The sequence below is a fragment of the Myxine glutinosa genome, chromosome 2 (genome assembly GCF_964187855.1).
Source record: "Myxine glutinosa chromosome 2, kmMyxGlut1.1, whole genome shotgun sequence".
Taxonomy (NCBI): domain Eukaryota; kingdom Metazoa; phylum Chordata; class Myxini; order Myxiniformes; family Myxinidae; genus Myxine; species Myxine glutinosa.
In genome coordinates this window covers 266,596,183-266,610,497 of record NC_136262.1, presented here as the reverse complement: position 1 = coordinate 266,610,497, position 14,315 = coordinate 266,596,183, and the positions used below count along the sequence as shown (strand labels likewise).

The 14,315-nt window shown below is 47.6% G+C and overlaps 2 protein-coding genes across 5 annotated transcripts in view; both read right to left on the bottom strand.

Annotated features, from left to right (window-relative positions):
• The window catches only part of SLC49A3 (solute carrier family 49 member 3), a 234,996-nt gene that overhangs the window by 7,949 nt on the left and 212,732 nt on the right, over positions 1–14,315 (bottom strand). The window lies entirely within an intron of this gene.
• Positions 1–14,315, bottom strand: part of LOC137420564 (casein kinase I) — a 162,593-nt gene that overhangs the window by 18,282 nt on the left and 129,996 nt on the right. For all 4 annotated transcript variants that reach the window (XM_078772544.1, XM_068105724.2, XM_068105722.2 and 1 more), the window contains 2 exons: positions 6,438–6,516; positions 2,710–2,784 (listed from right to left, as the gene is read on the bottom strand). In XM_078772544.1, coding sequence (XP_078628670.1) covers positions 2,710–2,784; positions 6,438–6,516 — 154 coding nt within the window. The remainder of the gene's footprint in view (positions 1–2,709; positions 2,785–6,437; positions 6,517–14,315) is intronic.

Genomic DNA, 14,315 nt, shown 5'->3' with positions numbered 1-14,315 from the left:
CTCGTCTTCATTGCTGACCACACAATGTTCGCAACATATTAATGTACATTTGTGCCAAATTTGGTGCTTGTATCACAAAATGCACAATTCTTTTGAATATTTGGGCTAAGCCGCCCCACTATATCGGCCGGCCTCGAAGACCGAAATTGTGACGGTGTCACCCGAAAAATTTGAAATTACGAAATTTGAAAAAATTTGAAAAAAAAAATTATGGAATTTCAAGTGGCCCAATATCTGAAAATGTTCGCAACATATTAATGTACATTTGTGCCAAATTTGGTGCTTGTATCACAAAATGCACAACAGGTTTGCTATGCTGCTACACTAATGGTCTTTTGCACTCTGAAGTTTCTCCTCTAGGATTTGCCTGTATTTGGCTCCATTCATTGCTCCCTCTATCATGCTTCATGGTAGGGATGACGATAGATTGGGTGATGAGCTGTGCTCGGTTCCCACCAGGCGTAGCACTTTGCATTCAGGCCAAAAAGTTCAATTTTCATCTCATCAAACCACAGAATCTTTTGCCTCATGCTCTCAGAGTCTTTCACATGTCTTTTTGCAAACTCTAAGCATGATGTCGCGTGCTGTCACGTGACTTTTTTTCCGGAGTGGCTTCTATCTGGCCACTCTCCCATAAAGCCCAGATTTGTGAAGTGCTGCAGAGACTGTTGACCTTCCGGCAGGTTCTTCCATCTTAGCCAAGGAACTCTAGTACTGTCAGAGTGGTCATTGGGTTCTTGGTCACCTCCTTTACCAAGGTCCTTTGTGCCCGGTTGTTGAGTTTGGTCGGACGGCCAGCTCTAGGAAGAGTCTGGATAGTTCCATATTCTTTCCCTTTCCTAATGATGGAGCTCGCTGTGCTCTTGGGAACTTTCAACACTCCACAAATTGTTTTATACCCTTCCCCAGATCTATGCCTCCTCACAATTATATCTCAGAGTTCTAAAAAAAGTTCCTTGGACGTCATGGTATAGTTTCTGCTTTGACATGCACCATCAACTGTGGGACCTTATATACAGGGTGTTTCAAAAAGATTGATACAACTTTAACTTCCTGTCATTTCTTTGTTTTTTGACCTGTACCGTTTTCGTTTTCAGGGTTTGATGGTGTTATCGTGGTATTTGTTCCCTGGGATTTCTATCTCAGTAGCTCAACTATGCCATTGACAGTGGAGCAGAAGACAAAAGTGGTGGCTCTGTGGTATAAGACTAAATCAACCACCACAGCAACATTTGCTGGGGGGCAGAATCAACTGAGGAGATCACTGAGAGGTACCTGAAAGGGCCTAACTTCACATGCTTCTGCGCCTTCAATGCCATATGGGGAATGTTATGGGCTTACTGGTTTGATAATGACAACAGCAGGACGGTGAGCGCTACCGGGCTGTACTCCAGAAATTCCATAATCATCTAGCCCAAAAGGTCAACCCAAACCAGCTCAGCATGACCTGGTGTACACAGGATGGTGCACCCCCACATACAGCTGATGACACCATCACTTTCCTGCAGCAGCTCTTCAGAAACCGCCTCGTTGCCCTGGATACCGACCGCTCTGTCTACGTCAACCGCCCTGCCAGAATGGATGATCTGAAGCAGGAGGTTTCAGACTACCTCCAGACAGTGCTACATGGGACCTACAGGAAAGTTGGACAGAACTTTGGAATCAGGATCAATGCCTGTCTGAACCGCGAAGGGGCACACGTCGAGAACGTCGATTACAAGGATTTTGAGTAAATGCCAATTTCACACCTTGGCCTCTCACTCGCTCTAGCAGTGACTTTACTGCAATCAGTGATAGAAAATACCATGTCACAAGCTTTCAAGAAATGTTTGGTTCACGTTCTTGAGGTTTCTGTTTCTTTGTAAATAAACATTTAAAGTTGTATCACTCTTTTTGAAAAAAAAACCCTGTAGAAAGGTGTGTTTTTTTCCAAAATTGTGTCCAATGAATTGAATTGGCAAAGGTGGACTATAATCAAGTTGTGGAGACATCTCAAGGATGATCAAAGGAAAATGGATGCACCTGAGCTCAATTTGAAGCGTCATTGCAAAGGATGATTTGCAAAGGAGCCTTGTGTTGGCTTAGCGGTTAGGGTGCCGGTTTGGGATCCGAGGATCCTGGGTTCGAATCCTGGTCGATCGCTGAATTAATGCCAGGGGGGTTGACTCAGCCTGTCATCCTTCCGAGGTCGGAAAATTGAGTACCAGTTAACTGGTAATTCCCTGTGTGTCGCAAGAGGTGACGAACAGGGTTGGCGGCAGGAAGGGCATCCGGCCATAAAACATTGCTTCAAAAAGGGGACCATGGTGCCTGAAAAAGGCCAACCCCTGCTCTGCGGGGGAAAATGGCCTCTAAAGGTGGTTCTCATTGCAAAGGGGTTGAACACTTATTCACTCAAGACATTTTAGCTTTTCGGTTTTTATTATTTTATAAAACTTCCTGCAGAAAATTCCACTTTCAAATTATGGGGCATTATGTGTAGATCAGTGATGAATACTGAGTATTCACTATTGAATACTTTCTGTGAATTACTATTTACTATTTACATTAATTACGATTAATAATTACAATTACTATTGAATACTTTCTGGGAATACTGTGAACAAGGGGTGTGGATACTTTCTGAAGGCACGATAAGGCCTTAACCTTATCGTGAATAAGGCTGTAACCCGATGAATGAGCCTACAAGTTAATAAATCACAACCTTACCTTACATAAAACCTCAACAGGGGTAGACATCTTCTTCTCACTGATCTTTTCATATTTTTGTTTCTTGGTGGCTGCCTGCAGATGACAGTACCAGAAGAACCTTACAGCATCACCACATGTACACATGTGAATGGTACACAAATTGAAGTTAGAAACAATCAGTATATTCGACAAACTTGTACTTGGAACATAACATGCTGTGTCTGTACACACACACACCACAACACACACACACACCACAACACACACACAACACACAACACACAACACACACACACACACACACACACACACACACACACACACACACACACACACACACACACACACACACACACACAACATTCCCCGATAAAAAAAAAAAGGAAATATCAAGCAAGAAGCCATTTTGATCACCTTTCCTCAGTGGTGAACTGCACAGAAAATATACCACAGTTAAAAATCAAATAATACCCACCCTTCACTTTGTGCCTATTTTAAATACCTCAACTCAACAGTTACGGTACACCATATGCAGTCACACGTGTGCTGTGATTTTTTGCCAAACTCAATGCGACGCCACTTGTACTGTATACTCACCATCTTACAATCAGTGTCATACAGGCCCTCTCGTCAAGTTTGCTTGTACAAAGGTTTCCTTTTTTTTTTTTAATCCTTACTTGATACTCCCATATCAGACTTCCGTTGGTTTTACAGCTCGACTCCATATTAACATGCGTCGATTTCTGTTCTCCTCCTCTTTTCCGACATGACCGACCTGGCTCCACTATTCGACATCACCGTTAAAGTCCCCCGCAATGCACAGCATCACCGCCATCTCAAACATTCCAATCATCCTCCCCAGTGTGTCCCTGAATTCCTGCTTCTCCGTCCTAGACCTTCCCACTTGTGGCCCATATACAGACATAACACACACCATTTGCCTATGCACCACCACCCATGCCATAACTTTACTGTTGAGTGATAGGGCAAAAAAAACGATACATAGCATGATATTTCAAAAAGTTGTGGACGACTTTTGACCAAACTAGGTGGATGAGTTGGTTAGGTGACATGAACAAGCCGATTTGAGTTTCGTTTAGGTCCGGATCCAGATCTGGCCTATCAGTGAGGTACAAAACATAAACTGTTCAGACTGGTGGAGGTATGCTTGAAACTCGAAGAGCCTTGCAACCCGAATGAGCCTTGCCACCCGCACGAGCCCTGCCACCCGAACGAGCCTTGCCACCCGAACGAGCCTTGCCACTTGAACGAGCCTTGCCACCCGCACGAGCCTTGCCACCCAAACGAGCCTTGCCACCCGAACGAGCCTTGCCACCCGAACGAGCCTTGCCACCCAAACGAGCCTTGCAACCGAAACGAGCCTTGCAACCGAAACGAGCCTTGCAACCGAAACGAGCCTTGTAACCCGAACGAGCCTTGTAACCCGAACGAGCCTTGCAACCCGAACGAGCCTTGCAACCCGAACGAGCCTTGCCACCCGCACGAGCCTTGCCACCCGCACGAGCCTTGCCACCCGCACGAGCCTTGCCACCCGAACGAGCCCTGCCACCCGAAAGAGCCCTGCCACCCGAACGAGCCCTGCCCCCCGAACGAGCCCTGCCACCCGAACGAGCCCTGCCACCCGAACGAGCCCTGCCACCCGAACGAGCCCTGCCACCCGAACGAGCCCTGCCACCCGAACGAGCCCTGCCACCCGAACGAGCCTTGCCACCCGAACGAGCCTTGCCACCCGAACGAGCCTTGCCACCCGAACGAGCCTTGCCACCCGAACGAGCCTTGCCACCCAAACGAGCCTTGCCACCCAAACGAGCCTTGCCACCCAAACGAGCCTTGTAACCCGAACGAGCCTTGTAACCTGAACGAGCCTTCCCACCCGAACGAGCCTCGCTACCGGAACAAACCTTGTAACCCGCACGCGCCTTGTAACGCGAACAAAGCCTTGTAACCTGAATGAGTCTTGTAACCTGAATGAATCTTGTAACGCGTACAAGCCTTGTAACCTGAATGAATCTTGTAACACGTAGAAGCCTTGTAACCTGAATGAATCTTGTAACGCGTACAAGCCTTGTAACCTGAATGAATCTTGTAACCTGAACGAGCCTTGCAACTTGTAACCGGATGTATTCCAGCCTTGTAACCGGATGATGGAGAAGAATGCACAACCGGATGTATTCTGGAGGGTTTAGAGGAGTTTGTCTGGATAAGCAGTTTGTACAGAGATCCATGAGGTTAGAATGGATTGCCACAATTTTTTTGTTCAAGTCAGTCTTTTGGGACTGCCACTGGTAACATGTAACCCAGTGCTACCTGCCGCATGGTCAGGTTGTCGGCAACTAAACCGACACCCCTCACTGGCTTTGCTATTGGGGAGGGTGACTGTGACACCCTGCCAGGACCAAAACGAAAACCTGGCAAAGGGCGGATGAGCTCCCATAGGGAGCAAACGGCCATCCAGTAAAGATCTCTCAAAACACACCCACCCGGTTTGGACCGGTTCAGGTCACCCCAAAGACTTTTAAAATGGTACGTGCTGCTTCCTTGCTTGAAAAGTATAGAGCACAGACAATTCCCTTTGGTTAGCGTCCATGGGGAGGAGGAAATACCTCTTGAGGAAATGCCCCGCTGAGTACGATGAGAAAAGCGGCGCCATTATTATGACATCGCTGGTACCCAGAATATCCTGGGAAGTGACGGTAGTGATGGCACTTCCACCAAGCTCAGTGGCTGTGTAAAGTGTTTGTCTCAGCGGTGTGTCCATGTGTGTGTGCCCGTGTGTGTGTGCCCGTATGTGTATGTGTCTGTGTGCGCCCGTGTGTGTGTGCGCCCGTGTGTGTGTGTGTGTGTGTGTGTGTGTGTGTGTGTGTGCCCGTGTGTGTGTGTGTGCCCGTGTGTGTGTGTGTGTGTGCCGGTGTGTGTGTGTGTGTGTGCCTGTATGTGTATGTGTCTGCGTGCGCCCGGGTGTGTGTGTGCCCGTGTGTGTGTGTGTGTGTGTGTGTGTGTGTGTGTGCCCGTGTGTGTGTGTGCCCGTGTGTGTGTGTGCCCGTGTGTGTGTGTGCCCGTGTGTGTGTGCCCGTGTGTGTGTGTGCCCGCGTGTGTGTGTGCCCGCGTGTGTGTGTGCCCGCGTGTGTGTGTGCCCGCGTGTGTGTGTGCCCGTGTGTGTGTGCCCGTGTGTGTGTGTGCCCGTGTGTGTGTGTGCCCGTGTGTGTGTGTGCCCGTGTGCGTGTGTGCCCGTGTGTGTGTGCCCGTGTGTGTGTGCCCGTAAGTGTGTGTGCCCGTGTGTGTGTGTGCCCGTGAGTGTGTGTGCCCGTGAGTGTGTGTGCCCGTGAGTGTGTGTGCCCGTGAGTGTGTGTGTGTGCCCGTGTGTGTGTGTGTGCATGTGTGTTTGTGCCCATGTGTGTGTGTGTTTGTGTGTCAGCTCTATTACGAGCCTTAGCCCATGCATAAAAATAAAAGATAGGCTCATGCTTTAGGGAAGGAGGAAGAGGAGTCGAGGTGGTGAGGAGTCGAGGTGGTGAGGAGTGCAGGTGGGAGAAAGGGGAATGTGTGTTGGTGTGTTTGGGTGAGGGTGGGGGTGGGGAAGGGGAGGTGCGAACTATGTGTCATCAAGATGAAAGATTTATTTTAAGATTCGAATTTTTAAGACGATAGTTCGACATGATAGAACAAGTGAAAATTACATCACAAAGGCATGAGCAGATAGCAATGCGAGTTGTCGCCGGTATTACCTTGAGACCCTGCCAGGGAAGACTCGTCCGGTTGAAGTACATCAGCACGTAGCCCAAGGATTCCATGTCATCACGGCGGCTGCAAGGGGGGTGGGAAGCAGATGGGGAATAAATAAATAAAAAACCACCTTTAGAGGCCATTTTTCCCCGCAAAGTGGGGGTTGGCCTTTTTCGGGGACCGTGGTTGTTGTTGTTTTTTGGTCCCCTTTTTGAAGCAATGTTTTACGGCCGGATGCCCTTCCTGCCGCCAACCCTTTTTGTCGCCTTTTTATGACAAACAGGGAATTACCAGTGAACTGGTACTCAATTTGCCGACCTCGGAAGGATGACAGGCTGAGTCAACCCCCCTGGCGTTAATTCAACGATCGACCCGGATTCGAACCCAGGATCCTAGGATCCTAAGCCGGCACCCTAGCCGCTAGCCCAACACCAGGCTTGAATCACCAGGGAAGCAGATGGGGAATGAATTGCATTAAACACTTCAAACAATAGAAGGAAAGTGGGGAGGGCGTCAGTGGCGGGAGTGAGTGAATTTGGGCAAGTGCTACCTCTCATTCCAAAATCAATTTCTAAACAGCTGAAACGATGCGGTTGCAATATTGCAAATCTGTACATTGTTGTGCATGTAGTAATTTCCTTGTTCATTCGATTTAAATGTGCATAAACCCACAATGCATGGACAGAGTAATCTTGTGTTATAACCGGCAGCAAACATAACCGATAAAAATAAAATCCACATTCACAAACACAACTTTATGAATCATCACAAACATCTGCATCAACACACATAAAGTGAACTGCCAATTGCATTTTAATTGACGCCGTGACGATCATGTGGCCAGTTCATACAAATGCAGTCGATACAAAGCAAACCGTTAGCTATGCGGAGAAAGTGGTAGTGGTTGGCACTGTGGTTAAAATGGGATGACAGAGTTTACACTTTTGTTGCAGAAAGATCTAAACGGAGGTCGACCTCAGTAAGTGGTCAAAACCTTACGGATGTGGCTGGTTCCTTATTCTCTCAGTCTGTCGCAACGTCTGCGCCACAACTTATTGTAAGCTCGAGTGAAGATGCAAGCTTTGTTTTATCATGCTAAAAATTGGTGAAAATGTGGGAATGCAGAATTCCCACAAGTATGGGTGGGGGGAAAAGGTCCCAGAGTGTGGTGAAGTCAATTACGTGCAATCCCAATTTTAAATCTTCACATGCAGTTTGCAGTCAGCAATCATCCCACTCGTACTCCGTCATAATGGTCATCAGACTCGTCCTCGTACCCGATGCTAAGTTGCCCGGAAACAAACGAGCAATAAGCCCGTGATTAGCATTAGGGCAGAGGCAGGGGAGTAGACAGGTCGTGCTTGGTTCAAAGGTCATGAGGTGCCTGGTAAATGAACAAAGCTACCCCACCCACACGATTCCAAAGTCCTGAGTACAAAATAAGAGGCCTGCCCGGGTCGCAGCTTAGATTTGTTGTTTTCTGCACCACCACGGGAACTCGTGGCTCATGGGACTGGTAAAGGTGAACACAATCCAGCTCGAAGGGCAACACGTTGCAGGGCGGACCTTCGGTGATGGTGGAAGCTGAAGTCTCTCCACAAATCATGGACAAATTGGAATGTGGAATGCCATGTCAATAAGCAAAGTGTTTGTGCTCTTCCACATCAGGCTGAGGTTCAAAGTTGGTGTTTGCACACATAATAACCTTTACACTGTACCAAAGGCATGTTAAAAGAAAATCTGATGCAAGTTCCCCTTTCTGAGAAATCATCAACGAAAGCAAAAAAAAACAAAAAAAACAAAACCAAATAAAACAATAGCCTCGAGTGGACTGACAGTCGTCTCTCGAGGCTGTAGTTCAGAACTCTACTGATTTGAGGAAGCCCCCCTAGGAGCCCACGGATCCAAAATCGGAACATAGAAGCCAAAGCAATTGTGGGCGCCATCAAGTCGAAGGGCGGCATCGGGTTTCAGAGCAATCGGTTGGTAAATAAGGGAAAAGTAGGGAACCAAAGTTTTTCCATCGAGCGGTTTTGGAGATAGAGGTGCAACGTGTTTTGGCTTTTCCAAGATGGCGCCTACACCACGTGACCTATGACATCATAATTATTAAAAATTCTACAGGAGGAGGCACTCCAATAGTGAAAAATTAATGTCCATCGGACCAACAGTTACAGAGAGAAAAAACAATTCATTATGAGCGGATCAAGCATTGTACTTGTTGAATTATGACAACATAATGAAGGCATCAGGGACATAATCATTCACATAACTTATTCCCCATGGGAAGTACTTGACAATGGGCCATGTTTCAATTTTTTCCATGGACCGGTTTCGGAGATGTATCGGTGCTAAGTTTTTCCAAGATGGCGCCCATACCATGTGACCTATTACATCATAATTATCACTGGAAATTCTACAGAAGTCACTCCTATGGTGAAAATTTCATGTCCATTGGACAAACCGTTGCAGGCAAAAAAAATTATACTAATCGGATCAAGGTTTGCACTTGTCGAATTATGACGTCATAATGAAGGTACTGATGATGTCATTAACTTATGTTATTCCCATGGGGAGTACTTTACAATGCACCATGTTTAAAGTTATTCCATGAAGCGGTTTCGGCGATGGAGAGGTGCACTGTGGAGAGGTTTTTTTTTTTTGTTTTTTTTTTTTTTGTTTTGTATACAAGGTCGAGGCTCGTGAAAGAGCGAACATTAATCACACAGAAAGACAAACCGACACATAAAACATATAACATAGGGAGCGGTAGACAAGATGGGGAGAGAGGGGGAAGGACACAAACACAACATTTGAGAGCAGGGACCGACAGACATGGAGACATCGAGAGATCTGAGAGAGGGCGAGGGCTTTGGGGGGGGGGGCGTGGGAAGGGGGCGGTGGGAGAGGTATAAAACATATGGACACTGCCAGGACTTCCAGGAAAGAAGTTGGAATTTCAAACAAGGTGGATCTGGGGTGAATTAGCGGGGGTAGAAAAGATCAAGGTTTTGGATGGGGGAAGATAAGAGATGGTGGTGAACAGCTGTTTTAAAGACCTGGAGGGAGGAGTGGGATTGAAGGGAGTGAGGGAGTTTGTTCCAGAGGCGGGAGAAAAGAGGAATGAAAGAGTGAAGGTGAGCAGAGAGCCGAGATTTCGGCAGTTTAACCATCAGAGGGTTGCTGGCAGATCTTGTGCGACCTGTAGGAATATTTGGGGGACAGAGCACAGAGAGAGCTGGGGGTGCAAGGCCGGAGAGGAGTCGGTAGAAGACAGAAAGACCACCTACCTGCCTGCGGTGAGTGAGTGAAAGGCCCTCAGAGATAGCTTCATCGCGGGAGATTCCAATAATTCTGAAAGCTTTGGTTTCAACAGCGTGAAGCCGAGCTAGGTGTGAGGCAGGAGCACCGGCCCATAGGGGAGAACAGTATTCCATTGAGCTGCGGATGAAAGCCTTGTATGTGGTGAGGAGCTCAGGTGTGCCGAGGAAGGACTTCGCACGACGGAGGATGCCCAGTCGGCGACTGGCTTTGGAGGCCAGCTTGGAAATGTGGTTTTCCCAAGAAAGATCATGGCAGATAGTGAGACCCAAAATCTTGAGCGACAGAACTTCTTGGAGAGGATTGTTGAGAAAGTAGATGGGAGGGTTGTCCAGTCGATCTTTTCGGAGAGACATAGTAAGAGTGTGAGATTTGTCAGGATTGAAAGACATGTTCCACTTGTTTGACCAGTCTGTGATTTTGTCCAGGTCTTCAGAGAGTGAGGAGGCAGCAGACTGCCGATCTGAGGGAAGAGGAATGGAGCGGCAGAGAGTGGAGTCATCAGCAAAGAGATAGAGAGGATTTTCGAGAGAGTCAGAGAGATCATTGATGAAGACCAGAAAAAGCACGGGGCCCAGAACACTGCCTTGGGGAACTCCAGCCTGAACAGGAAGAGGAGATGAGAGAAACCCATTCAGGGCCACACGTTGACGACGACTAGAGAGGAAGTCCGCCAGGAGGTGCAATGTTTTTAAGTTTTTCTGAGATGGGCCCTGCACCACGTGACCTATGACGTCATAAGTATCATTCCAACATTCTACCAGATGAGGTGCTCATATGGTGAAAATTTCGTGTCCATCGGACTGACAGTTGCAGAGAAAATAAAAATTTCAGACCAATCGGATCAAGCATTGCAATTGTCGACTTATTACGTCAATGAAGACACCGATGACATAATCATGAGCGTATCTTATTCCCCTTGGGGAGTACTTGACAATGAACCATGTTTCAATTCTTCATTTATTTATTTTTCCCCATCGAGTTGTTACAGAGATATAGAGGTGCAAAGTTTTTCCAAGATGGTGTCTGTAGTATATGTCCCATGACGTAATAATTATCACGAAAAAATTCTACATGAGGCGCTCCGATGGTGCAAAATTTTGTGTCAATCGGACCAATGCTTGCTGAGAAAATGAATTTTTTAAATGCAGACACGTGTGTACGCACGCACACGATCTCTTAACCTCGCTTTTCGCTTCGCGGGCGGAGGGTAATAAAATAAAGATTGTAAAGGTCGAAAAAATTAATATATTCCAGAAGTTTACCACCTTAACGCAGTGTCTATTATGCCACCTTATCAAACACGTTACATTAGTTGTTTGTGTCCTTCATAAGGCCCTTAAAACAGTAAATGTTGTTTGGAATGATTTCAAATTTTGTTGGAATGCCAGACTGGCAGACTGAATAGAATAAAAATTGCACCTGTGTTTGAAGAAAGCCTTGTTTGGCATTTTTATGCCTCCGCCCCCGAAGGTGGCTGGAGGCGTTAGGTTTTAGGGTTGTCTGTCCGCCCGTCCGTACGTACGTACTGTCGTGTGAATACCCTCTGGTTAATACCAGGGCTCGCGAATGACCAAACGGCTTTAATTGAGGCAACGGTCAGACACGGATTTTACTATCACAGCACTGGAGAAAGAATGAAGAAGAAGAAGCGGAAGCGCTTATCTGGAGAGGGAACAAACTCAAACGGGAATCCGGGTTTAGAAGGAAATGGAAAATAATACAAGGGTTTATTTACAAGGAATCGCGGGACAGGAAAATACGCGCCGGTAATAAAATGTCCGAGATCGGGACGTCCCCACACAGATTTCGGATACGAGACGAGGGAATGAATTACGAAAAGAAATGTCTCGTCGTGTAATGTTCTGTGGGTGCAGCCTTATCTGTCTGTAGGCTGCAGTGTAGCGTCCAACGCGGCCCCGTCCGGCTCCGAGCTCCGGCGCGAAGAAACCTCAGCCTCCTCGCTCGCACGCTCCACCCGGCCTCGATGCGACTCGCTCCGCGGCACGCCACGAGGTCCCTCACTCCAGTACCAACAGCACCGGATCCCGCTCCAAGCACCACAATGAACCAACGTCACCTATTACGAAGGCCCAGCACGCGAGAAGGAAGAGCCAATGAAGATCAGGCACAGAGGAAACGAAGCACGATCTCCAATCCCAGCAAAGAAGAGAAGGCGCCCGAGCAAAAGAGAGCGAGAATGTCGTCCAGCCAGCTCTTTTATCACCTTGCGTGTGACGTCAGCTCTGGTGCGCCCCCCAATCAGCGCCTCCTCTCTCGACCTCTCGAATCTTCTCAATGCGCTGGTGCTCTCATATTGGCCAAGTGCTTCCCGCCCTCCATTTCACGCCACCGTCGTGGCCAACCACCAGTCCTTCCCTTCCTTCCAATCACGGGGCAGTTCTCTGTTCCTCCTATGGACCAATCAACAATCCTCCAGGGCGTGGCTCCCAGCCTGCCACGAGGCTGGTTGCTAGGCCAGCTGGTGGTGTGGCTGGCTGCGGCCCCATCCTGGCTTCCTGCCTGTTTTCCAAAGTCATTGTGGTAAGGGAGGGGAATTATTTAATGTTGCACTAAGGACCTATCTAAGTGTTTATATGAGTGCGTTGCCATAAGGGACACAGGTTTGATGACAGAGGGGACACGACGAACGAGGGAATTTTATCCATAATCCCTGCAGCACTATTTAGCAAGCCCCCCCCCCCCTCCCCCGCCCCACCCCACGGCAGGGAAACCAATACAGCTTATACCGACAAACCGGACTACACATAGAACTTATTACAGGTAGATTCCCTGTCACGACAGTCGGATAGCTACCTATACAGATCTATCTGGCTCTAGATATTCCTCTGCCCAAATTCATAACAGAACGTACATTCATGCGGGCGAAACCTCGTTTTCTCAACAACCACATGTACGATTGAGACAAAACTTTCAGGGTAGGAGCTACATCCATCTGGAATGTTTTTATGATCATTGTGACATCATAAGTCACATGGTATGGCAGCCACCTTGGATTAAACACAAATAATATATATATATATATATATATATATATATATACACACACAGCACAACGTTGTTGTTGTTGCGTTGTGTGTGTGTGTGTGTGTGTGTGTGTGTGTGTGTGTGTGTGTGTGTGTGTGTGTGTGTGTGTGTGTGTGTGTGTGTGTGTGTGTGTGTGTGTGTGTGTATGTATGTATATATATATATATATATATATATATATATATATATATATATATATTATTTGTGTTTAATTGTTACGGACCGCGTTATGTTACGAATAATATGTTACGAATTTATATTGTTACGGACCGCGGATAAGATGTTGGCTTGCCGAGCGGATGGCACCGTGGCCGAACAGTTACCCCGACTAACCCGATTCCTGAACGTTGGCTGGATCGCGCCACAGATATTCAATGGGGAAAAGACTAAAGCGAAGGATGTGAAGAAGAAGGAAGACAAAGGGTAAGGAATACCAATATAATTTATTACTATGTACAGGATTGAAAGAAACCAAGGAAGAAGGAAAGATAAGAAAATAATTTACAGAAGAATTCAGAGACAGTGCAACGCTAGCTTACCTACAGTCTTAATTAACCCAGGGACAAGACACACAGAACAAACTCACGTACACAAAAGCATGGAAAGGCAGGAGGTGGATGGCTGGAGGGAGAGGAAGGTCCAACGGCTACTGCAGCACGATCGGCGCGTTTTGCAGCCGCCGTTCCTTCGCGGCCCTGCTCAAAACTGCCGTCCAGGCCCCAAGCTGCTGTTGTTGCTGCTGTGGCTGCTGCTGCTGCGGCTGTGTGAACGTCGCGTGCTCTTTTCAAGACTCGTCTCTCTCGTCTTGTCAAAACTCATCTGCTTCTGTAAAAGCTCATCTGGTCCAACCACTTCTGTAAAAGCTCATCTGGTCCAACCACTTCTGTAAAAGCTCATCTGGTCCAACCACTTCTGTAAAAGCTCATCTGGTCCAACCACTTCTGTAAAAGCTCATCTGGTCCAACCACTCAACTCAACAACAACACTCAACAACAACGTCCTTGCTTCTTGCGCGCGCGCTTTTATAGCGCCTCAGGCGATCAAGCCGCCGGCCTTCAGGACACGCCCATCGGTCAGCTCGCCTCGGCCCTGATTGGTCGGCACGGCCCTCTGGCTCCGCCCTTGATGACCATGGGCGGGCACGCCCTTCTTCCCCGAGCTGAGCACATGCTTAATGGCGGCTTTGGGGCGAAATCAGCAACCCACCGCTGTAACAAACCTGGCAAACTGCCCAGTGCGGTTGGCAATGGAGACTTGGAGGGGATGTAATTGGCAATTGAGGCTTGGCAATGGAAGTTTTGGGAGTGGGAATGGGGAATGAAGGGAATCTATCTTATTTCACTTGGTGCAATGGAGTGTCATCTTAATGGAAGACAAGGCCTTACCCTAATACACATAATAAAGATATAACTATCAACAAGGGGGAAATCTATGATTGGCTGACGTGATTGTTTATGACCTAATTATGGGACGCCCTTTGACCTTTATACATAACTGGAGTAAGGAGGGTC